Here is a 25,849-nt window from a genome sequence, read left to right as displayed (position 1 = left end):
AGAGTGAGCGTGTGTGTTTATGTAATTAGATCTGTGTGGATGTGGATGTGAGTTGTTTGCAGTGTGATCGGAATGTGTATGGTTGCAGAGTATATGCCTGGGATTGTGACTGGGATATGTGTGGGGTTTGATGTGGGTATGGGTGTTTATGCAGTTGGTACACATATATTGGGTATGTGTTATGGGAGTATATGTTAGAGATAGACTTATACCTGCTGCACACCCCATGGACCACTGTACACATCAACATCCAAAATATACTCAGACACCCCCAACATGACATCCAGACATACCCCCAACACCTAGTGAACACCCCCACGCCCCATACATCCTTTCATAACACACTCTCAGACACATTCTTACAATAGATATGCATATGTGTGTGTGGTTGGGTTGAGTGAATGTATGTTTATGTATACATTGAAATCTGAGTTTAAATTTGGTGGTGAGAGGCACATGGTATGTGCTTATATCTAAAGAGAGTAGTTTGAGAGTGTGGTTGGGTGTTTGGGTATATGTTATATGTGCAATGTATGTGTGTGGTGTTACATTGGGTATTGGTTATGTGTATATGTTGGGTATGCATGTGTTTGGAGAAGTGTGTTGGAGAATCTGTTCTGTATGTTCATGTGTATTTGGTGTGGGAATGTGTGTTGGCATTGGGTTTGTGTGTGTGTTTAGGTGTGGGGTGGGATGTTGGATGTACATGTGTGTGTTGGGTGTAGGGGTGTTGGACTAGAGCTCACACCGGCTGGGAGAGATGAGCCTTCTAGACTAGCCCAGGCTGTGATTTGAACCCAGGAGGCTGTAGCCCCGCTCCCTCTTTCTCAAGTTGAGGGGGCATCTGGGAATATTCCTGGGAGGAAATGAGAGTGGGCAGGGCCTGGAGTGGAGAAGAGAGCACTGGTGTTGAAAGACATTCTAGGCAGAGGGACCAGGAGGCAGAAGATTACCCAGCACATTCAAGGAAAGCAGTGGGAATGGGGAATGGAGTGGAATGGTGAGACAGAGCAGAAGGAAGTGGGGCTTGAGTCATGACATGGGGACTGAATGTCAGGCCAGGAGCAGGACTAGATTCTGCAGGCAGAGGGAAGAAGAGCTGGAACAGGCTACACTGCAGAGCTCACAAATGGAAGAGGCCCTAAGAGTCCCCGAGAAAGGCGGCTCCTTCATGAGGTTTCATGTTAGTTCCTCAGGCTCTGAGCTGCCTGCGGTGCGGTAGGGTGACTGTTTGACCTGGCATCCTCCCAGCACCCAGGGAGACCACTGAGTACATTGTCACTCCATTTGACAGATGAGAATGTGAGACTAGAAGGAGAAAGTGACCTGAGGCTTGGGCGTCAGTGGAGAGACTCCCCCTCCTTTACTTGGGTGTCCCCCACCATCTGAGAGAGGTCTCTGTCCTAGACAACAGGGTGCTGAGTGTAGGTGGGCCCCCACAGTTCCCAAAGCACTGCCTCATAATGTCCCCAGGCTTCACTGCCACCCCAAGTGGCGGGTGCTTTGAATTTCTTTGTATAAATGGGACATAATCATATGCTAGAAATTTTGCAAAACCAAAGAGAGCAGATGATTCCAAACCACCAGGGTAGAAAGTTTTCTTTGGGCCTGTTCCCTGTGTGACATAGTGCTGAGTACAATGTCAGGGACATAGCTCGACAAGGAGTGACTTCAAATTTATTGCCAGGATTTTAGAGTGAAAAGGGTCTGAATCGCAGTCCAGACTTCATCTCGGGTGAGGTGTTCACCTCTCTGTGCCTCAAGTTCCCAATGGAATTGTGCAGAGAATTATTGATGATAATTAGCATTGATAAATTTAGATTATGGCTAAGAAATTTTCTGTGATTCCATCTAGCATCATAGCCATTGTTTTTCACAGCAGTATTATAGCCCATTGTGCAGATTGTGGTACAGTGTACTCATCTGTTCTTGCACTGTGTGATATCTAGGTTGTTCCTGATCTTCCACTATTCCGAGTTCATGGCAAGAATATTTCATTAACCACTTCTTGCATAAAGCTTGTCTGATCTCCAGGCTGGGTGGTCGCCCAGAACTGAAATGTCAAAGGATGATTGGACCTGGCTCTGGGTGAGCCCATGTTCACTCTGTGCACAATTATATCTAACTCTCCAACTCCTGAGGGCATGTCTTTCTCCCCTCAGAGCCTTATGTTGCCCCATCACCGCCTCCTGATTCCTCCTAGTCCAGGCCAACTGCAGAGAAAGGCCAAAGATGCTCACTTGCTAATGTGTTAATGGGCTGGGCTCCCTCTGGTGCTGACGGCTGAAAACATCTTCATCCCTGATTTGCAGTGGATTGGTTCCTGATCCAGAATCTGGAATCTCCTGGGAGAAAATTCCCTTTTCACCCAATTTGAGCATGCATGGCTGCATGGAAACTGAATCCTTCCTGAATAAAATTGAACCCAGAGACAAAAAAAACCTCATGAGGTGGGCTCAACCTTGTAGCCTTGGCTCCTGTCGAAACCCCTTTGAGGGGTCTTTTGCTGTTCTGCCTCATGTCAGACCCAGGAAGCACCGTGATATTCTCTTAATGCCCCAGAGCTTCTACTTTGCCCTTTCCTAGAAGGGTGACCTGAGCAGGGTACTGCTCTGTGACTCTGTTTAGTCGTCTGTAATATGGGGATGATAAAAAACAGTAACAACAACAATAACGAAGAATATCTACTTCTTATAGTGGAGTTGTCGTAGGGATTAAAACCCTTATTACATGTAAAGCACTTGAAATGGGGCCCAGCACATAGTAAGCACTAAGTATATGTTAGCTGTTGTTATTTTAACTCAAAAATTACTTGACTTTTGTAATCACATTTCTGATAAAGGACTTGCATTCAGAAAATAGGAACAACTTTTACAATTCGATAATAAAGAGAAATAACTCAATTTTAAAAACGGCAAAGGATTAAATAGACATTTCTCCAATGAAAAAAAACATGGACAAAAGCACATGAAAAGATGTTCAACATCATAGACCATTAGGAAAATGCAAATCAGAATAACGATGAGATAATACTTCATGCTCATTAGAATAGCTATAATCAAAAAGATGAGTAATAAGTCTTAGAGAAATTGGAACCCTCATACACTCATGATGAGAATGTAAAATGGTGCAGCTGCTTTGGAAAATCATCTGTCAGTTTTGCAAACAATTAAATATAAAGTTATCATATGACCAAGCAATTCTGCTCCTAGGTATATACCCAAAACAAATAAAAACATATGTCTACACAAAAGCTGTACATGAATGTTCATAGCAGCATTATTCATAATAGACAAAAAGTAGAAACACACTAAATGTCCATCGACTGATGAATACATAAGTAAAATGTGGCTCATCCATACAATGAAATATTACTCAGCCATAAAAAAGAATGAAGTACACATAAATGCTACAACGGGGATGGACCTTGACATCATTCTGTAGAGTGAAAGAAGCCAATCACGCTAGGTGCTGCATGCCAGGGACAGAAGGGACCTGTAGGATCATCTTCAGTCCTCTCCCTTTTATTTTACGAATGGGGAAACTGAGACCCAAAGAGGTATAGTGGAAAAGAGGAAATATGCTGGAGTCAGGCAGGCTTGCATTCAGGTACTAGTCAGCCAGGACTCCTGGGGAGGCATTCGGCAAGAGTCGTCTTTAAAATGTGAGTTGTTAAGAAGGTGAAGTGCGCAGGCCCAGGATCCAGTTAAAGCTTGGCAGCTGGAGGGGAGAGATTCAGCCCCTTTTCAGCAGAAACCGCCCCCTGTGCAAAGAAGCAATCAGGGAGGCAGGCCAGCGGGGAGGAATCAGAAAAGCAGGAAGATTCTGTTCTTGGGTTTTTAAAAAAATAAATATTTGTAAAAGTTTTATATGCTTATTGCAGAAAACATGGAAAACACAATAAGCTTAGGTTTATAAGAAAACGAAAGTCCTCTCTACTGCCCTCTCACAAAGTGAGCCTCAAGTTGGACTTCTTCAAGCTATTCCTGGCTCCTTGAGTAAAATAGAAATGGACTCTTTCTGAAGCATATTTCTAATGAGAAATTATCGTCATTCTGCTCTGGGAATCCCTGGCAGCTCAGGTTTGGTTCGGCACACAGGGAGAGGCAGAGAAATAGAATTTGTCAGACCTGGTCTGAGCCCAGTTCACCAAGTTTGTGTTCCAAAATGTACAGTCATCCCCAAACTGATGAAAACCCATTGTGCTGTGTACAGTTAGCAAATGAGTTTTAAAGTGGGCCCTATGGTTCCAGGCTTGAGTGGGCTTGCAGGGCCCACTGGCGAGCTTTGCCTGTTAGGAAAGTTCTAGAGGGCTAAGTGAATTAGGGGGGATTTTGCCTGGGTCAGGTTCTGAAAAACAAGACTTCAGGGATAAGTAAGGCTTTCCATTCTTTAAAGGCAGTGACAGGTGATAAAAAGTGGAAAAGCTCAAGACCCAGGAATCAAGAGCTAGTTCCATGAGGATGCAGGAGGAGGTGGCTCTGCTGCCCTTTCTCTGGGTGTGAGGAGGAGAGTGCCCTGCGGCCAAAGGTCAGGGAGCACTGGGCTGGGGTTTGGAGACCTGGCTCTGTGTCTTGGTGTCACCACTGACTTCATGGGCAGCCATAAGACAGTCTCTTCTTCTCTAGTCTGTTTCCCCATCTGTAAAGCAGGCAAGCTTTTTCTAACATCCCTTCCAACTCAGACCTGTTATTTTAAAAGAGCTTTTACTCTACCCAGGGCAGGAGATGGGGGAGGGGGAAATGGGACAAGGGTGGCTAACCCTGATTGAGCAGATTGTTCCAGTCAGCAAATGTACCCTGAGCCCCTGCCATGTGTCCTGTTCATTGCTGGGCCCTGAAGTGAGAAGCCAGTTAGTGGGACCAGCACCATCCCGTGTCTGACTCACATCCCTAGCTGGTGAGAGAGAAGGACACAGATGCCAACAGTTACAATCCTGAGTACTAGGGACTATTATGAGGGAAGGACAAGGCTGTGGGAACCCAGCGGAACCTAGCCCTAACTATAGAGAAATCAAGGAAGGCTCCCTGGAAGAGGTGACATATGCACTGAAGCTAGGAGTTGTGAGCAGGATTTTGCCAGGTGAAATGGCAGGAGAAGGGCACTCTAGGTTGAAAATGACAGGAGCAGAGGCACAGTGGTGTAGACTGCATGGAGTGTAACACCCATCACTTGCATATTGTATTGCTGTGTGGAGCCCTGTCCTAACCCCAGAGGTGGTAGGCCCTGCCATCTCTTTTCATTTGGCCCTTACAATAAACCTACAAGGAAGGAGCGTTAACTCTGTTTTCCAAAAGACAACTCTAGACCAGAGAAGATAAGTAACATGCCTAAGGACACAGCTAGTAAGCTACAGAGCTGGGACTTGAACCCAGGTCTGCCTGATCCAAAGCCCACACACCATTCAGCCAGCTCAGGGATGTGTCCCCAGACATACAGCTGAGGCTGTAGAGATGGGTGTTGAAGGAGCAATTGCTCCTTCCTGGTGTTCTGTGCTTGTGGCTGCTGCTGGGGATTGAAATGCAGTCCTCCCCTGTCCAGGTTTGTGGCTCAGACTTACCTGTGAGTCCTCTACCCTAGGAGTGAGCCTGTCTATCTCTACTATTTAATTAAATGAGCCACTCAGGCTCCTGGGGCTCCTCAGTCATCATGGTCACCACGTGCGGAACACTTCAGTGATATCTATCACTCTGTGAGGAGTCATCTGTGTCCCTCAGTGCATCCACTGGGGTGGGCCTTGGGTTCCCTGATGCAGGCACACAGTTGGCATTGTCATGAGCTTCATCCACAGATGTTCGGACAGTTAGTCACCATCCATATTTTCTTTGATCTTTAGATTCCCTCTGGAGGTCATTGTATTGCCCTCATATATTTATGCACAAACTGAGTTCAGAGGCAAGTCCTTTGCCCATGTCACATAGGATGAGAGCAAGCATCGGGTCCACATCTCAGATCTTTCCGGCTCCATATGGAGGTTGGGAGCGTCCCCAGGTCCTATGGGACAGCTCACCCAAAGTCACATACAGAATTAAGAAGGAAATCCAGTTCTGTGACCTAGATCAGTCTATGAAAGTATTACACTGCCCTCTGTGACATTTCTTAAAATGTCAACAAAACAGAGTAGTATAAAACATAAAGCAATGAGTGTAATGTATCAAGAAGTAGAAAGTGGAGAGCACAGTATAAAGAAGAAAGACGTTACCTCCAACTATGCTACTCAGAAATAACCACTATTTAACATTTTAGAGTATTTTTTCTAGACTTTCCTCTGTATATGATAATTATACTCTTTACTAGAATGGAATCATGTTTATTGTTTGGTAACTTGCCTTTTTCACTAACAGTGTGTTTTGGACATCTAGCTATGTGCACTTAGCTGAGTGAATGAGTGAGTAAAGAAATGAACAAACGGCTAGTGAATGACTGAATGAACTGCAGTCTGCTCTCTTGTGCAACTGGACAAGTTGGGCTTTGTGAACTGCCCATGCTGCCTTCCTAGAGCCAGGAACCTCTGTCTCTATCCTGTCACTAACTCCCTGTCCTCTGTTTCCTCAGCCCTGTTACTCCATCTGCACGGGGAATTGTGGGTGGTGATGGACGGTGTTATAGCAATTCCTGATGCTAACACTATGCTATTGTTACCATCCCCATAATTCAGCAAAGACACTGACTCCCAGAAAAGTTAAGTGTTTTCTGCCAGTTGCAGAGTTGGAAGGAGTTGGGATTTGAACTCAGGCCTGGGTGACTCAGGAGCACTCTGTACTCCAGACTGAACATGCCGAAGCAGGAAGAGCCTGCTCTAAGAAGAGGGACAAAGCTGGGGCGGGGCAGGAGAAGCCTTCATCAGCCCTGCCATCTCTTGGTTGCCTCAGTGTCCCCATCTGTAACACGAGGGCCCCTGAGGGCCAGTCGGTCCTGACATTGTATGAGTCTTGGGTTCCCACGCAGCCTGACCCAACCACCCTGCTTTTATCCCAGAGCCAGAATGGATCCAGAGGAGTCTGGCCCAGCACCTGCCCCAAAGCCCAGAGCTTCTGTAGAGGAGCCTCTATTGGATCTGAGCCCTGACACCTGAGGGAATTCCAGGGTGAGGGAACAGCATACGCGAAAGCACAGAAAGTATAGGAAGTTCTTAGAGCCCAAGTAGTCAGTGTAACTGGAGCCTAGAGAGGAAAAGGGAGCTTAGGTAGCCAGCCACAGCTGGAAGGCCCACCTATTCAGATGGTGGGAGGCTGGAAACGCCAGGCTGAGGGTTGTGTCTTAAAGGCAGTAGGGAGCCATTGATGGGTTTTGATCAATGACAAAAACAGGCTTGCAACTTAGGAATCTCTCTGGCTGCAAGGCAGATGATGGATTTGGGGGCAGTGGCCAGGGCAGAGGCAGGGAGGCCAGTGAGGAAAGCGGCAGGATGAGCATATAACTGGCACTGCGTGGGGAGTGAGCGGTGGGAAGGTCTCACCCAGGCTCCCAGTTTGCTTCCCCCAGGATGGAGCTGTGGACTCATTCTCAGTCCTCAGCCCCTGCTGGCAACCCGAGGGCCCTGGCTGGGCCCAAGTGCAAAGCAGCGATTGATTTTCTGTAAATTATTGGTGCCCAGGTCATAGCTGACTGGCTCAGCACAATGGCATCCTTCTCTTTTTGTCTTCCTTAATTTTAGAAGCCAAGGCTAAATGTTTTAATTTTACATTACTCCTGACATAATGCTAATGGGTTCCAGGTGTCCCCGAGTCCACAGTGCAGTGCGGCCAGGCCAGTCCAGGCATGTGGGCGGGGCCCTGCTCCTCAGAATGCCCTCCTGCCATCCCCTTGGTTCTCAGCGAAGCGTCTTGCAGAGTGTTTCTCCTTAAAGACCCCTTTCTGCTTTATCATATGGTTATTTTTTTTTCAGTTTACATGGTTGTTCTCTCATGTGGTGACCACAGGATATTTCTCCCCTGCCCAAAGGATAGAAAGCTCCTGTGAGGGCCTGAGGGTTTGCCTGTCCCAGGAGAAGGCATAACTTTCCTTTTGGACCCTGGGGCATCTCCCCCAGACTCAACCTGTGTTGGGCTGAACAGCTGGGGAATTTAGGTTTCAAGGGAGATAAACACTCTCAGGGATCTGAAATACGGTGAAGTAGCTGTGATTGCTAGTATTTTTATTTTTGGTTATGTGCAACATTTAATTCTTTGTTTCTAGTCATTTCTTTCCCATGGCCTAATGTTTCCTAAACTTGTAGACCACTCTGCTTTTTGCTGAATATGATGTAAGAACAGGGGCAAGGGCTTTGGCATCACACAGCCCTGGTTTTGGTCCTGATGCTGCCCCTACTCCTTGGGTACCCTGAGCCCAGGCTCTTTGGGTACCCTGAGCCCAGGCTCTTTGGGAGCCTCTGTTTCCTTATCCGTGAAAGGAGGACATAGCACCTTCCATCCAGGGTGCCCTAAAGAGTCAATGAGGCAGTGCACAGAAAGGGTACTGCACGGGCTGACTCAGAAGTAAGCCTTTCAGTGTCATTTTTCCTTCCTTTCTCTCTTTTCCACATCCCTGTGAGGGGGACAGACGATTGTCTCTGTTTTATGTATGTCAGGTCTGAACCTGAAGTTCTCAAACTCAAGTGAGAGAGAGAAGGAAAAAAATGTAACTTTAACATTTCCCTTGACTCCCTTTCTATTCTGAGCACCCGAATGCCGGGTAGCAAATCGCAGGCATGTGACAGACCACTGCCCATCTTTTCTTTCAGTTGCCTCTAAGATCTGGGGTGCGGGAGGCTTACACTGAACCAAGAGGTCTTCAGAGGGTTTTCTCATGCTGGCACCTGCTAAGCCAGCATCCTGCCTCGTCTTTGCCCCAGAGTCTACCTGTTTCCTGTCCATCTCAAAGGCCGCCTATGACCAAGTCAGACTCAACATTTCTCCCATTGTGCTGACCATGGGACCTCCTGAGACATCCATGGAGGAGCCCTGCTTCAGATCCCACAGCCTAGGGCCTGGCCCCAGAGTAAAAGGGCAGAGCTCAGTGCCTCTCCTCTTTTAGAGACTCCTGCCATCTACACGTGTCTTCCTTCCCTCCTAGTGTCCCTATCCCAACTGGAACATCATGGGGTGGCAGGGCAGGGAAGCACAGGAAGCTCTGCTCTTTCCTCCCCACGAGGCATCTCCTGGCCTCCACTGATTTGAGAAGCTCCCCACCCTGCCCTATACTTCCCTCAAAGCTCATTTGTTTGTCGCTTGGTTCTTTCATTCATTAACAGATATTCACGAAAGCCTGCTCTGTGCCAAGCCCAGTGTTGGGCACTCTCAGATGGGTTTATGGCAGGAAAATTGTTTGAAATATTAAATGCGAGTGACTCATATCTATCTCCAGAGATCTTTCTATTCAGCCCTGAGGCCTGGGATTTTGAAACCTGAAAGCCAGGAATTCACTCGTGTCCACTCTGCTTTCTGCTAAGTTATCTCCAACCTGAAGCACGTGGGTGGAGGTGCAGTGCTATTCCACACGTACCCATTTGACAGATGAGAACTGAGGCCCAGCAGGGAAAGGGACTTTCCCAGAATACCTGGCCCAGGGGGCTCCTCCGTGGCTGAACCAGCCAGGTGCCTGGCTTGTAGCTGGATGTCGCTTGCTCTGTGGGACAGCTGGGAGTTGGGAGGGGTTGACAGCAGCTCCCAACTGTTGAAAAGCTCCAGAGTGAGCCTCTGCACCCAGGTCCTGCCTCTCATGGGGTTGCTATGATGCTGCTGGGACCAGGGAAGAGGGGTGTTCTGCAGACTGAGGCACTTGCTACTGGGAAGGTTTGCCTCTGTCTCTTCCTGGTTTCTCAAACCCTCCATCAGTTAGATTTCATTTTTGTTTGTTTGTATAATTGGTTCCTAATTGCAGTTGACCTTTCACTAGCTAAAAAAGTGTGAGAGCTTGGCTGTCACTGTTCCTTCTGTCCACTATTGATAAGCACCCACCATGAATCCAGGCACTGACCCAGGACCAGCCCACCTTGGGGCTTCTTAGTTGATCTGTGGTGGGTAGGAGGGTGGCAACAATGCTGAAGCAGGTCAGACTGGCCTGTTTATCCCACTGGGCCCGAGGGGGGAGGTACAACCTACTTTAGACCAAGAATTGGATGGCACTGAAGGCAACTTAGGAACCATCTTGTACCTTCCAAGCAGCCTAGATGAACAAGTGATCTCCCGATCTGTTCCTCAGCACCTAGGAACAGGTCACTCGACTCCTCCTCATAGGGTCCCTCCTTACACTGAGCACAGCCCTCTGTGACTCCCCCTAACCCCCACCATGACCATGACCTCCACAGTTCCCTGCTGCCCTGGAACTTCCCACGCTGCTGGGCTGGCCCAGCCCTACCCCTGCCCCTCACAGGCCTGGTTCTGAATGCTGCCCCCAACTTGGTGGGGGCCCAGAGCCTCCCTGGATATCCGGGTGGGATCTGAGCCCCAGGTGCACACTTGGCAGATGGCTCCCACCCACGACCTCAGACGGGAACTTTGCATGTTGTACATCTGTAATGATTTCCAGTGATCTGACGTGAGGTTTGCTTTCAGGTGATGGGTTAAATGTCTTGGAACTCTTTCCTCCCCTGGACACTGTGGGTCATGCAACACTGGTCGTTAATGCAGCTGCCACCCGTGTGACTCTGGTGCACATTCACCCCACTGTCCCATCCATCCTGGGCATGTGGCCTTTGGGTAATTAAATCCAAGGAAGGCAGGTGACTGGTTTAAGTTCACAGCAACCTGTGACAGAGCCGGGGCTGTAATCAGGTCTCCAGATCTGACGTTTTCCACATCATGGACCCATCCCTTACTTTTTCTCCTTGGAATTCAAGAGAAGAGTCGAAAAGGGGACTAACTGTCCTGTGCCCAGTACCAACGCCACACCCTGATGTCCATAACAGGTGTCTGAGGCCAGGTGCATCACCCCATTTTGCAGTGAGAACACTGAGGTTCACAGGGGCTAGGAAGAGGAGCAGTCAGACATAAGCCCGGGCTGTGTGGGTGCCAGGAGACGTCCTGCCCAGGCTGTGAGGGCAAGCTTATTTGGGGAAGGATTGAGATTGGAGGCTGGAGAGCACTCTTTTCTCATCATGGTCCCTCTCCCTCCTCCTCTTGAAGCAGCATTCACTACCTCACCCCAGCTTTATGGTGTTAACACCATCTAGAGAGTTGCCTCTTCAGCAAATGAGACCAGGTCCTGCTGCTTTCAGTTGGCTGTGGAGATGGAGTGGCTGCCTTGTGACCTTCTGCCTGTGCCTCCCTCCCCTGGCGGGAAAGCTCCTAGAAGCTTGGCCAGGCCCCAGTCAAGGCCCCAGGGAGTGTACAGTGTCTGCATGGAGGGTACACAGTGAGAGATGGGCAGGCCTCAGCACCAGGGTGGGGGCCAGGCAGAATGAGAAGGGTAGCCTCAGAGAAGGACAGGAATGGGAAGATTAGGTAAGGCCTTGAGATAGTGGGGGCAGGGGCTACTGAGGCTTGAGACAAGCCTAGAAGAACAGGGAGGACTGGATAGGTGAGTAGAGGAGCCTTGTGAGCAGAGGACACAGCCTGAGCAAAGGCCTGGAGGCAAGAAGGAGGGACCTGTGGCAGGAGCGTGGGGAGAGGGAGAGGGCTGAGCAAAGGCCTGGAGGCAAGAAGGAGGGACCTGGTGGGGAGAGGGAGAGGACATTGGGCTAGAGATCAGCGGGGTCAAAGTGTGGCCTGCAGCCCTGTCTCGGGTTCTCTCAGGCCATGTGTGCCTTCCCCAAAGCCAAGCCAGTCCAGGAAGGTTGAGAGGTACAATGAGCTCAGTCCCTCTCGCCTGTAGCCTCAGCAGTGTCTCCTTGAGGCTACCTGAAGCCGTGGAGAGAGGTGTGTGGGAGCGTGACTATCCATGAGCCGACCGTGTTGAATGTAGAGATATTGGTATGAGGACATGTCTTTATCCACTGATCTCTCAGAAGCCTTTTCTGGACGTTGTCTCTGGGTGAGTGTCTTCTCTCTGCACACGCGAACCACTGTGAGGCTGTTATGTACTGAGGCATTGGCCAGTTTCTGGCACGTGTTGTGCTGTGCCTTGAGATGTGTGTCAGTGCGTCATGAGTCTAGGGAGTTTGTATGTTTGTGCCTATGGTGGGGTCTGGTGCTTGAGTGTCCTTGGGTATTTATGTGAGCATGTATGTGCTGGCCTGTGCGTCTCTGTGACATGTCATGTGTATCGGAATCAGTGCTGTGTATGGTGTCCTGGGACTGTGTCATTGACTTGTGGCTTGGTTGGGAGGGGAGGTGTCAGAATGTGTGTATGTCTACATTGCCAGATCTGTGACGGATGGCTTGGTGTGTATATATGTCAGCCATTCTGTGCAGTCTGCTTTCTGCGAGGCCCTGGCCCCTAGCTGAGCCTATCTCCACATCTCAAATGATGTCTGACCACCACTCAGCCCTGAGAGCTCCCCCAGATCCCACCTATCTACTTGGTGAGCAGACTCAGGCCCTCTTGCATCCCCTACTTTGAGCCGGTGGGGGGGGGGAGGGGCGGTGGCAGCGGGGAGAGCTCCACATATCCCTGGGAGGGTGGCCTAGCCCTCTTGGCCCTTGCTGGCTGGGAACAGGAGCCCATTCCTTGCTTGGGCAGGACTATCTGCTGGAGAAGGGCTCAGTCAGAGCTGTCAGTGCAGTCCTGGTGAGGAAGGGATGAGGGACCTGTAGCCCTCGCTCACAGGTCTTAGAAACCACCTCCCAAGGGCAGGCACAACCTGACTGGCTGTTGGAGGGAGGCATGTCTCTGCCTGTACCTCTGGCCCATTCTCCCTTTGCCTCTTGTGTGCCCCGACTCCTCCTTCAGTCTGCCAGCTTCTCTAGATGGTGTGAAGGCCTAGAGAGCTGAGCAGATATGACTATCTCTCCACGCTGGCCTTAGATCTCACCTCCTCGGGCATGGCTGCCAAGGACACTAGTGTGGCCCAGGGCACAGAACTCAGGCACAGGAGGCAAACCCAGGCTCTATCCCTCACAAGTTCTGGGACTCTCACACATAAACTCCATGGGCTTTAGTTTCTGCCTCTGTAACAAAGCGGGTTGTTGTGCTGGCCTAATGGGACTGAGGAGATCGTGTTTACGGAGAGTTTGGCCCAATCCCGGTCATGAACTGAAGGTGACAGCTGCTATTATGGTCATGGTCTCCTTCCTGATACGTCTGCCTATTCATTCATTTATTCAGATAGTGCCGTGGACCCAGAACTAGACCAGACTCTCAAGGGCCTCACAAAGCACATGCTCTAGGCCAGTGCCCTCCTGCCCCACCTCCGAGGACCCTCTCCACTTTTGTCCCTCCCCTTCCTGCCTTGACTTCCCCCTGAAGACTGGCAAAGCACAGGCTCTGAGGAGACCCCATGTAGAAACCCCATGAGGGCTCATTGGACAGTAACCTTAGGGCCAGAGTGCCCCTCCCAGGGCGTGGGGCTATGGAGTGGACCTCAGCTCCCGGCTGGCTGGCCTTTGGAGCTAGCCAAACACAGAATTATTTGACATCTTGGAGAAGGATCTGGCACCGCACAGTTCTCTCACCCAAATCATTGTTGCAAAGTAAGTTAAAAAGTTTGTACAAAAATGAGAAGCTGATCCCCGGATGGCCTGCCAGACTGTTGTAACCCAATATATTTTACCCTTAAACCAGAAATGTGTTTGTTTAGAAGCAAGTCACTGGCAAATGCCAAAACTGGAGGCATTTCCTCCCCCACCTCCTCTTGTGCCCTGCTCCCCCAAACCCCCTCCTTACCCTTTGTGTCGAGATTCTTAGCCAGAGCATGAGAAACAGGGGCCTCCCTCTTCTTTGAGCCCTGTGAGCCACAAGGAAGAAACTTGACATTCATTAGGCACCTACTGTGTGCCAGTTCTTGCTCTGGGCATGTCCTTTTATTTACTTCTAACAGCTGTTCGCAGTGACCCCATTTTAAAGAGAAGAAAAATGAGGACAGAGATGAAAGGTGACTTGCCCGAATTTATAGCTGTCGGTGGAGCCACAGCACACACCCCAGAGTGATCTCATGGCCTTCAGCTTGCAGCAGGGTGTCTCACACCTCACATGTGAAACCGGGCCCTCAATCCTACCCCAGGGGCTAGAAACAGAGCACAGCCATGCCCAGCATCAGCTGGCACCGTGCTAGGGCTTCCCTGAGTGATCTCGCTTAGCCCTTCTACCAGTGAGGGGAAGGCTCAGAGAGGGCAGCTTGCTAGGCGTGGTAAGCCCGACCTTGCAGATTCTGACATCTGACACAGTGTCCTCCCCGTCTCCCAGCCAGAGCTTGAAGGGTCCTCGAGTTTGGCCTGGAGGGGAAGAGGGTGCCTGTTCCCCAGCTTTGGGATGTCTCCCTCTGTCTTTCATCTCCGGCCCGTGGTTCCGTGAGCTGCACGCAGCAGTGGATTGCAGTGGACTTTTTTCAATTAGGTTCTGATTTCCCCTGCCTGTTACTATAAAACTCCAGATGGTCTAGGGCTTCACGGTTCCTGGGGTATTTTCCCCCATTATTTTAATCTTCTTTGGTAACACGCCCCACATGTGGGAACTGAGTCTTTCAAGCCTCTGTGCTCTATGCATCGGCGAGGCTCTTCTCCGCTCTGCCGCCTTGATTTTCCTTTCTGTGTGGTGGCCTCTCTCAGAGGGGCTGGGAAGAAGGAGGGCATCCTCTTTCCCCGGCATTGGCTCTGCATCTAATGCGCCTGGCCTTCGCCTGGGAAGGGAACTCAGGATATGGGCCCAGTTGGAAATCACAGTAATAGCTCCTGAGTGCCAGCCCTGTTTTTGGTGTTTTCTATGGGGGTCTCTAAGGCGGCCAAAGTAGTTAGGGACGTATATAGATAGCCTTGCACATCAGTCAGGCCTAAGATCAGATCCCAGCTCTGCCACTTACTGGCTGTGTGACCTGTGATAAGTGATGTCACCTTTCTGAGCCTCAGTTTTCTCATCTGCGGAGCGGGGCTGGGAAAGAGCATCACCAGCAGGACATATTGTCATGAGTAAGTGCAACACACATAGCCCCCGGCCCCTGACAGGTGTTGAGAGAGTGTCACCCAGTGACATCACTCTGAATTCACACCAATTTCATCTTTAATGTTTATGCATTTTAAGGTAAATAATAAAAACCTGATACCCATTCTTACATTTTTTCTCTGGACTGTTAGGTATCCCTTCTGTTACTTCTCCCCTCTCTGTGTACCCCCCTTTCTACAGTAGCCACCCTCTCTGTTACCCATGGCCTATGAGCCTTGGCTTCTAGCCAGATAAGTCTGGTGTGTGTTTGGTTATTGGAGCCAGTGCATTTCAAATTCACCCTGAATAAGAGGTGCCCAGGTAATTCTCTGGGTGGACACAGATGGCATTAGGGCCCTGGGCCACAGGATGCTACATGCACTCTGTGGTTCACAGAGAGCACTCCTCCACCTGTGCCCAGGTGTGCCCCTTTTACAGATGAAGAATTTGGGCTCTGACAAGTGAGATGAACTTGTCCAAATTCACCTAGTTGGGAAGTGTGGAGGCCAGATTTGCACCCAGACCTCTCTGATGCTGAAACACAGCAGTGTGGGAGTTGGAGGGGACCAACACTACCAAGCCATCACCAGGGGCCAAGTCACACCAGCCAAAGAAGGACTTGGACAGACCCATAGGCTTAAATGTTTGGTCTGAATACTGGATACCATGTGGAGATGAGTCGAGAAGGGACGGGAGGGACATGAGTTGGGAAGGCACACACAGGGGCAGCCGAGTGAGGTAAGAAAATGTGAATCGATGGGCAAAAAGATGAGAGACTGAACGAGTGAATCCAAGAAGTGGGCAGGTGGAAGGACAATAGATGCATGACAGGACTGAGGAGTGTACGTGGCTGGGGGTGGGTGGAAGGGGGTACACGAGTGACTTTCAGAGCCTTGGGGCTTGTCCAACATTGCTGCCTTGTGTTGAAGATTGATGGGTCATGTCTTTCTAGAAGAGACAGAAGTTCCGACTGTGGCTTAGCCTAGGCTCCATACCCTCTGGCGCAGTTGGAGCAATTTTCCCTCTCAGCCCCACAGGTACAGTTACCCAACCCTCGCGATTGGTAGGGGGCATCTCAGGAGGTTGCTCTGAAGAGTCGTGTACCTGGACACTGATGGCAGGGAGGAAGGCATCTGTCCAGGGCAAAATCTTCCCTAGAACCTCAGGGACTAGGGGGTGGGAGAAGAATGTCAGAAAAGCTCTACTCCACTGGGGTGCAAACCCCACAGAATCATCGTTACACCTTTGGGTCACAGTGGCATTGTTCAGGGGCCCATCCTCTACCCCCTCAGAGAAACTGAGGTCCAAAGCCACAGATGGGCCTATTGGCTCCATCTCTGCTCCAAGAAGACCCACGCTTCCATTCTGGCAGCATCTGTACCCCCAAAACACAGCAGTAGTGGAGCACCTCTCCCTGCTGCCTTCCCAGCCCCCACACAGCTGATAGATGGAGCTCCTTCAAACCATTCCCACCCCCACAAGGCTGCTTCATTCTCATTGGAGGCTGCTTCTGGCACCCAAAAGGAGTGTTGGGGCCAAACCAGTCAATGGCAAACACACGGACCAGGGGCCCCTGGTGCAGAGATAAGCACTTACCGTGCATTATTTCATTTAATCCCCACAGCTGCCCTCTATGGCTGGTAGGACTCAGCCAGCTTTACAGATGAGAAAACTGAGGCTCAAGGAGTTGAAGGGACTCAACTCTGATCACTTATAAGTGGAGCAGCCCAGATGCCAGCCCAGGTTGTCCCACACCAGAGTGTGCTGGTCCTTCCCATTGAGCACATAGGTACAGAACCCATGAGCATTTCTGTCCTCCATTCTTTGCCCCTGTTAGCCTATCTGTGCAGTTGTTGAATGGGGAGGACCCTGGGGACCCTGGTAGGCAGCTACAAACAGCCCATACACCCTCGAGGCCCCTGGCATGTCTGGGATGCTGGCCTTGATGGGGACGTTGCTCTGCCAGAGGTACCTGCAGCATCCCTATCCCAGACCAGTCCTAATGGGCAGCATCCCTTATCTACTGCTGCTACCTCTGCTTCTATTTGGCAGGACAGGCCTCCCCTTCAGGGCACCCTGATCAGCTGCTCGTTGTACCTTAGCCTGCAACTCAGCTCTTGGAAATTCCAGGGGCAGGGGTGGCAGGATGAGGCTGGCTGTGGCATGGGCACAGGGCACATGCACAGGTATGGGGTACTTTAATGAACACTGGAAGGAGAACGTGCACTCACGGGGCACATATACCCCAGGCCAGGAAACCCCTATTTTTCAGCCCCATTGAATCAAATTTCTAACCCACTCTGTCCCCTGACTGAGACACCAGCCTTGCCCTGAAGGAATCCTTAGCCTGGAGGCATGGAGAGAAGATAGTAGATGTACAGTGAACTTTCTAAACCACATGCTCAGAGTGTGACACTGAGGATGGCAGGGGACATTGGGGAAGGCTTCTCAGAGGAGGTGGTGCTTGAGTAGTATTATTAGATGTCTGCCAAAGAAGGAAAGAAAGGCAGTCCAGGCTGAGGGAACAGCTCCAGCAAGGGCCTGGGGGCATGGAAGTTCATGACAGGTTCAGTTGATCATTCCCCATGACTAAAGCAGGCATGATGCCTGGGGCGTATGCGTTGGGGCCTTGTTGGAAGACAGTGAATACCAAGCTGCAGATTCTAGACTTTTGAAAAATGTATCAATTAAATTGTCAGCAAGTTGGAAGGGAAGGTGTCCCAGGAGGGGCACATCCTGAACGAAGGCATGGGGGATGGGAGCAACTGACGGAGGATTGGCCAGACAGGCTTCCAAACCTGTGGGGAGATGATACACCAATCTCCAGAGTCCAATGGACCCTCCCAAGCTCAGGAAAATCACACAGCACCTGAGGAGTTATTGTGCCTCTGCTTCGGATGTCTCCCAGCTTGAGCCAAAGAGGAACGAAGGGCCCGGTTGGGTGCTGAGGGGCAGCCTGCTCTCTAGCCACAGCTCCTCCACCTCACTTTTGGGTGAACTTGGCATAAGGTCATTGCAGGAGAGCAAGATGGGGCAGCTTGTGGCCTATTTACTCCCCAAACAAGATTTCCTTCTGGTTTCGATGCATGGAAAAGGCACAACATCTGGAAATAGGAAGGGGAACAGACTCTAAAACTGTGGGTGGCTTGCCCCTCCAGCTGTGGGCGGCTTGCCTTGGACCAGCCCCAGCAGAGCATGACCTGCACTTGTGCCCCGGCCTTCAAGGGAGAGGCGCAGAGGGAGTTTGCCCCAGACCAGTTGTCATCTCTGGGTCCTGTCCTCACATCTGGCCAAGCACTTCTGTCCTGGCTCCCGCCCCATCCTGCCACCTCTGCCTTGGATCCAGCCTTGGTGACCCTTGTCTATGATGGTACACCTGCCTTATCCTCATCACCCCCCACCCTGTCTCCTCTCCCAGCCCTAGCTGTCACCAGCAGCCAAAGGGGGTCTTCCTCAAGTGCATATCTGACCCTGTGCCCTCCGTCTGTCCTTAAGGCCCTTCTATGATTCCTACTGTCCCCAAGGTGAAGTCCAGGCTCCTCAGCCAGCCCCACTCTCTGGCCTCTGTTCTCTTCACCCTCTAGAAACCACCCACACCCCCACTGGGAAGCCCACACCCAGCCACAGAGGGGCCTCCCTAAGGACTCTGTGCCCTTCCCACACTTTGGCGCCCCTGGGCCTACCTTCCCTGGGCCTTCAGTGTCTCTCGCCCTACTCTTCTTTGGTGTCCTAGTCATTGCTCAGAGCTCAGCTGGGCCAGGGACTGAAGTGAATGCATCAGTGTTGGCATGACCGACCAGCTGCATGTCTCTACAAGCTTATCCAGTCCCCTCACCTCTGCAACACCTCTCCTCTCCTGGCTGGGTTAGGTGTGGCCTCCATGCTACCACCCTGCCCTGTGTCTCCCACTGGGCCAGCCCTGACCGCTCTGCTTTGTTCTGATGGGGCGTGTGCACTGCCTTGTGGGTTCTGTGCTCCTGAAGTGTGGGACCCCTGCCTGGGTTCTCTCCCTGTCTCAGCCTCGCCTAGCACAGGGCTGGAGCTGGTCTGTACAACTGAACGGCCTTCACCGAAAATTACCAAATGTGTTGAACTGCCCTGGATGGGGACACCGACCTTTCAGGGCTGAGAAAATAAGCCAGGAAAACCACTGGGTCTCACTCTGTCTGCATTCCGCTCTCGGCTCCCACCCATAACCTCACTAACAGATAAGGTACCTTGAAAGCTGGGAGGTGAGAGCACAAAGGAACCCAGTTCCCAGCTCAGAAAAGAGGGAGATCGCACCTTCCAAATGTGGAAACAGGTGGGAGCTGTCAGCTCCTTCTTTCTCCTGCGGATAAACCCAGAGAATGGGTAAGGAAGAGTGTTTGTGAGGGCGCTGGCCCTCGGGGACACTGCCTGCCTGGCTCAGTGGCATGGGGCCATGTGGGTCCCGATCTGACTGGCAGTTCAACCCTGGGGGATGAAACTGATGGCTCAGGAGAGGGAACTGGCCTCCTCTGTTCTCATCCTCCTCAAGGGTCACCTCCCCCGCACCCCTGCTCCAAGAAGGCAACTGGTAGCACAGCCACCTGGGCTTTGGCACCAGATGTAGCCTGTGGCCTGTCTTTGCCTTGTCACAGCCCTCTGATCACCATAGGAAGCCTCCATCTCTGAGGCGTGGACTGAGGCCACACATTTCACGGCTTCTCTGGTTAACCATCCAGCACCAGTTCTGGACAGACAGAGCAGGTGAAGGTCATTGTTGGGTCTCCCCTTGCCCATGGCACACACCAGGGGAACACGGGCCAGACAGTGGGGAGAAGCAGGAAGAAGCAGCCAGTCCCACGAGGGGATCAGGGTTGGCTACCTCTGCTAGGCGGCATTCAAGCTGGACTTTGAAGGCTGAGCGGGGATGGGATGGATGGTTATGAGAGAGAGAAAGGACATTCCTTGCTGAGTGACTTGAGTAAACAAAGGCTTGAAATTGCCTGGTGGACTCCGCTTGTTTCCAGAGTATGGGGTGGGAGTAAAGAGGGACAGGTAGGTGTGGAAGGTTCGAATGCCAGGTCCATAGGGCTTTAAGCAGAGAGCAGCAGAGCCCCATTTCTACATCAGAGACTTCCTCTGGGGAGCAGTGTGGAGAATAGGGAGGGAACGTTAGAAGGTAGAGGATTCCAGGGAGAGAGGTTGGAGCTGGGCAGAGGCTGCCAGGATCGGGGCAGCCTGAGGCTACAAGAGGAGGGCGCTGCGTTTGTTACTCTCTGTCCACCCCTTCCTCCACCTCCAACCAGAGGCATCACGTGCTTGTGCTGCACCCACCGCATGCCCGCTGCCCAGCACGGGGTCTGGCAAATGGTGGGCGTTGGACAGCTAAACGGGCCAAGTGATTAATCAAACACACTGAGTTTACAAATGTAGTCATCATTCTGACAACAATCGGCACTGATTGCTGCGCTCCACATGGACTGAGCCCTTTGGCAGTCAGTGTCCTACCCCTTGAGAACCTTATATCAGCCCTGAGTGGTGGCCACAGAGTCTCGAATTTGTAGGCAAGGAAATAAGGCACAGGAAGGTCAAGGGCTGTCAAATCCAGAGCTATCTGTGCTACAATGTACGCCTGTCATCTGTCCATTCAGGGCTGTGCTGCTGTCAGAGCAGCCGTTGTTTCCAGATGCCATTGCGGGGTGGATCCTTCCAGATCCACAAAGGGAGAGACCACTCTCATCTCCAGCCCTACTGGCCATTTCTAAGTCAGGGGTACACTTTTTCTGGACCTGCCAGGGCTTCCCAGATAGAGTCTGGGCCCTAAGCACTTCATGAGGAGCTGAACAAGGGTTCCTGGAGACCTCAGAGAATGGAGTCCGGCAGGGGGAGGAGGGCAGAGGATGCTGAGGGCCATTTCCAGGCTGGGTGATGGGACCTCCGGGGGCTGCAGACCACCCCTCACCAGCCTCTCCCACAGTTCGAAGGCTGCAGCAAGGCCTTCTCACGGCTGGAGAACCTCAAGATCCACCTGCGGAGCCACACAGGCGAGAAGCCGTACCTGTGCCAGCACCCAGGCTGTCAGAAGGCCTTCAGCAACTCCAGTGATCGGGCCAAGCACCAGCGCACCCACCTCGACACGGTAGGCCAAGGCAGGGAAGGGGCTGGAGGACGTGCACACTCCCCAACTTGTATAAAGCAGGGCGGGAGCCGGGGTCCATGCAGAAACCCGGCCTTCGTCCTTGAGCCCTGTTGACATTTTGGGCAGGATGATTGAGGCAAGACGGACGTCCCATCATTATAGGACGTTTAGCAGTATCCCTGGCCTCTATCCACTAGATTGTGATTTCCCATCTCCCAGTTGTGACAACCAGACATTTTTCTAGACGTCGCCAAACATGCTGGGAGGAGGTAGTAAAGTCTCCCCCACTGCTTTACCCTTGCATATCCCCATGGAGAGGGTGAGCTCACCGTCCTGAGTGCTTCCCCAGGCCTCAGTAGTCAGCACCCCCAGAGCAGCTCTCCCTGCCCTTCCTTCCCCAAATCCTTCCCGCTCCGTGGAGGCAGGCCAGAGGCTCTTCAGGGCTGTTCTTTACCCTTTGAGCCTGGTGGGTAAGGAGTTGAGGTGAGCAAGGTCTAAGACTCCAGGCCCCTGGAATGGTGACCTGGCCCCAGGTGCCTGTTGTCACCTCCTTTCCTTTGTTTGTGACAATGAGATAACCTGGAGCTTTCACAGGGTTGGTCCAAGCATTCTCTCTGTGAATATAGACATCAGCGGTTAACAGAACACTTCCTAAAACATGGTCTCCCACGATTTCATACTGACCCTTCCAGTTAGGGGGTCACTAACCCAATCAACAGATGAGGGAATAGGGGCGCTGGGAGGTTGAGGGTACCTGCTCAGCTGGAAGGTGACAGAGCTGGGCCTCACACTAATCTCATAGGGCCCACGTGAGGGGGTGCATGTGGCCTAAGAGGACCCCAGCCCCCACATGCAGCAGGAAACAGGTCTTCAGTCAGAGTCCACCTCTGAGCCGCTGGCCTGCCTGTGTCTCTGCTCTTCATGTAAATGTTTAGAGAACTCTGCCGGTGAGGGGCTAGGAGACCTGAGTGGCCATCCAGCCCAGCCTGTCTAGTATACACATATATAGATGAGCAAACAGAGGCCCAAGAAGGTCACTGACACCCCTCCAGGGTAAGCTGGAGGCCATGAAACAACAGAGGCCAGAGCTGGAGGCCCTCTGGTCCAAACTCTTTCTTTTATAGATAGGAAAAACAGGACCCCCAAAAGATGGAGGGTTGGCAGAAAATAGTGGGGAAGTCATACTTCGGGTCTAGGCCAGTCCCTGGGCAGAATTTTCCCTCCCACCCCCATAGCACACGCATCCTCTCCCAGTTAATCCTGGTGATGACCCACAAGGTAAGGGCCATTATCCCCATTCTGCAAATAAAGAAACTGAGATTTGGAGAGACAAGTCATTAACTGTCACCCAGTTGTTAAGTGACAGAGCTGGGATGCAAACGTGGGTCTGTCTGACTCCAAGTCCAGTGCCCTTGCTGGAAAAGCAAGTATTTGGCCACCCTGGAAAAATGGAGCTGAGCAGAGGGGATGAGGGTAGGAAGGAATAGTTCGGTCCCCAGCCTGAACTCACCCCCTCTCCCCGCCCCTCCCTCCTCAGGCTTCACTGTCACAGGCTGTGTTGGGGACATGAAGTGAGGAGGCATATGCTAACACATCCCCTGCCTTCGCTACCTTCTCACACACCAGCTCTCGGGGCCCAGACACTGAGGGGCGTGCAGCTTGTGTCCCAGCACCCTTGTTATGTCTCCAGAAGCCACAGGGCAGCACCAATAGCTCTAGGTCTCTCTGCATCTCCTCCTCCCAGGCCTGGACAACATCCCTCCAGGCCTCTCGGGGTCACCCACCCCAACTTACCCCCTTCCTCCCTCCCTCCCTCCTGACTACATTTCCTGGACCCAGCCCCAAAGCAACAGGCCTCTGGCCCCTACTTGGTGTGTGAACAGAGCTCTGAGGGCTAGGTCAGATCAGGCCCAGAATGAGCCCGCAGGGTTATCTCAGGCCTTCATCACCCCAAAGGTCTAGGAGGTACAGCCTGGGAGGTGCAGCCCCCGGTTCATGCCCATCCCCACATAAACATCCCAGGCAGCTCCGAGTGGCTAGGTTGCTTTCCCAGCATCCAAGGCTCTGAGGCCCAGCAGGTCAGCCTCATGCAGGCTGGGTCATGTTTTCTAGAGGGGACCTTGTCATGTCCCCAGCTCCCCTCTGGCACTAGAGAACATAGGATTCTCTCCATGAGCAAGAAAATGGTGGAATGGACTGGAGAGAACTAGCCTGGGTCCTAACCCTGGCCCTCCACCTGGTCCCAGAAGTCCAAGGAATGAATGCCAGCTAGCCTCTCTGGGCCTCAGTTTCCTCAAATACCTACCTCACAAGAGAGAGATGGGAATCAACTGAGATGACAGACGTATAGGCATGACAAACAGTCTGCAAAACGAATATAAGTCCCTTCTTTTCTGTCCCCTGGCGGAATGCTGACTAAATCCTGCCATATCCCAAGCACTCAGTGTAGGGTTCAAGCCCTGACTGCCACGGACTCCATGAATAAGCCATTGTCCTACTCTGCCTCATTTTCCCCAACAGCAAGATGGGGGTGATAATCTCTCCTTTGCGCACTTCACTGGACCATTCCACTGCAGACGAGAGCAGGCACCCTAGCAGAGTGTCATGGGCACACTCTTACCCACTTTGAGATCTTGGGCAAAGCATCAGCCTCAATTTCTTCTTTTGCGAAGTGGGGATGCCTCTCACGGTCTGAAAGATCATGGATGGCAGGTGCTCAGCACAGTGCCTGCACATAGGGGACGCTCCGTACATGAGCGCCGTTCATAAGCACGGACCTAGAGGGCCCTGGGCGCCGGGCGCCGCAGTGCTCTGTCCTTGCAGCATGACTGTGAGTGTCCTCGTTCATTAGCAAGGCTTTGGAGCCTGGGACTTGGCTGCTGCTCGGGAGAGCCACAGGGTTTCCCAAGGGCCCACGGGAGGGCTGGGCTGCAGGAATGTTCTACACACGTCAGGCCCTGGAAAAACAAACACAGAGATGGGCCTTGCGCCCTCTTTCCAGGCGAGTGCGTCTGCACACAATGACCTCTGTTTGTTTGCTTTTTGACAAAAGCGTGTGGATTTGTATCAGTGTCCCCAAGGGACAGGGCCTGGGGCAGTGCAGGACAGAGCCCAAGACAGAGAGAGAGAGAGAGAGAGAGAGAAGAGAGAGAGAGAGAGAGAGAGAGAGTTGGGATGGGGGTCAGGCCCATGAGAGAGGGGTGGGGTGTGCGTGTGTGTGTGTGTGCGCGCGCGCGCATGCGTGCACGCATGCGCATGTGTGCCTGTGTTTATGCATATGCTGGGGTCGGGGGTCAGGCCTGCGGGAGAGGGGCCCTGTGTGTCTGCATGTGCATGTATGTCTCTGTCTCTGTGTGGCTGGGTGGGGGGCAGGCCCGTACCTTCCTTTCAGCGAGGCCAGCCTCTCACTGCTCTGTCTCTTTCTTTTCGCTCTCCTTCGTTTCTTTAACCTGGCAACTCTCCGTGGCAGCACCAAGGTACAGTTATCTCTTTCTGCTTCCCTCTTCCCAGAAGGTCCCTGGGTCCGAGGTTGACCAAACTCACCTCGGTCTGCAGGACAGTTACCTTGAGGTTGGGGAGTCGGGGGGTAGTTCCACGTGGGTGTGTCTGACAGGGACACAGCAATCCCTGGTTCTTAATCCAAGAGGTATCACCTCCTCCAAACGTTCTCCTATCCCTTACAGTCACTGGAGGCCAGAGGGCCAGAGGGCCCAGAGAAATCAGAACCACTAGACGTGTTCAAAAAAGGAAGCCTCAGGGATGTCAAGCCCCAGTAGCAGCTGTAGTCCCCAAGCAGGGTGTTGTGGAAACTTCTGCGGGAGAGCTCAGAATCCAGTTATAGCCACAGAGCCCCTGCCCTGGGGGCCAGCCCCTGGGACCTGAGAGGAATCAAGGGACCCTCCCCCAAGGAAGACTAGCTACCCGCTAGAGAAGGACACTGGACAACTCAGCAGCACAGGTCAGACAGTGCTGCCGATGGGAATCCCAGGAGGTAGAGGTGGGAAGAAGAGGTGAAGAGGGCTTAGAGAGGAGGTGACCAGGGCTAGAGGCAGGGGCAGGGGGAGGGGTGAATACGTAAGCAAGGCCCGAGTCACAAGGGCCTTTGGTGGCCAGAGATGGGCTGTATCCAAGGGCATCAGGGAGTACTGGGGGGTTTAGAAGGTAAGAGCGTGTACAGCTCTGTGAGGGAGGCTCTCTGGCTATGAGTGTGGGGGGACATTGGAGGCAGAGAGAGCGGGTGGGGCCTGGGCAGGAACTGAGGGAGGCGGTGGGCAAGGGGGCCCCAAGGGGAAGAGACACAAAGGGTACAGATCCCTATTCTCCCCAGACCTCTGTCTGAGACCCAGTTCCCTTCTGGCCTCCCATGATTGTCGAGGCAAGGACCAGAGAGCAGTCTGGGGACTCTGGTGTCCCTGCCAGGTGTGGCCAGCCACTCCCTGGAGTACAGCCTGGGCCCCTGCTGTACTCCAGCCGGACCCCATGTTCATGCCCCTCTTGCCCTATGCTGTCCCTCTCTGTTCCCTTCTCCTTCTCTTTCTCATTTCCAAGGCAGCCACTCATTTCACTCCTTGTCCACTCACTGCTTCTCTGCATCTCTGGGCTACAAAGGGTATACTTTTCTCAGAGCCAGTGTCAGAGCTAGAAGAATCCTCAGTTGGCCCCATTTTGCAGAGGAGAAGAGTGGGATTTAAAGAGGGGAGGCGATTTTCCTGAGGTCTCCGTGTAAGGGTGAAATGAAGATACAAGCCC

The 25,849-nt window shown here is 52.0% G+C and overlaps 1 protein-coding gene across 1 annotated transcript in view; it reads left to right on the top strand.

The window, feature by feature from the left end:
* Positions 1-25,849, top strand: part of GLIS1 (GLIS family zinc finger 1) — a 215,019-nt gene that overhangs the window by 171,367 nt on the left and 17,803 nt on the right. The window contains exon 5 of the mRNA XM_006919218.3: positions 20,939-21,100. Within this exon, the coding sequence (XP_006919280.1) occupies positions 20,939-21,100 (162 nt within the window). The remainder of the gene's footprint in view (positions 1-20,938; positions 21,101-25,849) is intronic.

Source organism: Pteropus alecto, unplaced genomic scaffold (assembly GCF_000325575.1).
Source record: "Pteropus alecto unplaced genomic scaffold, ASM32557v1 scaffold25, whole genome shotgun sequence".
NCBI lineage: Eukaryota > Metazoa > Chordata > Mammalia > Chiroptera > Pteropodidae > Pteropus > Pteropus alecto.
Note: the sequence above shows the minus strand (reverse complement) of the source record. Positions and strands in the feature narration are given on the sequence as shown.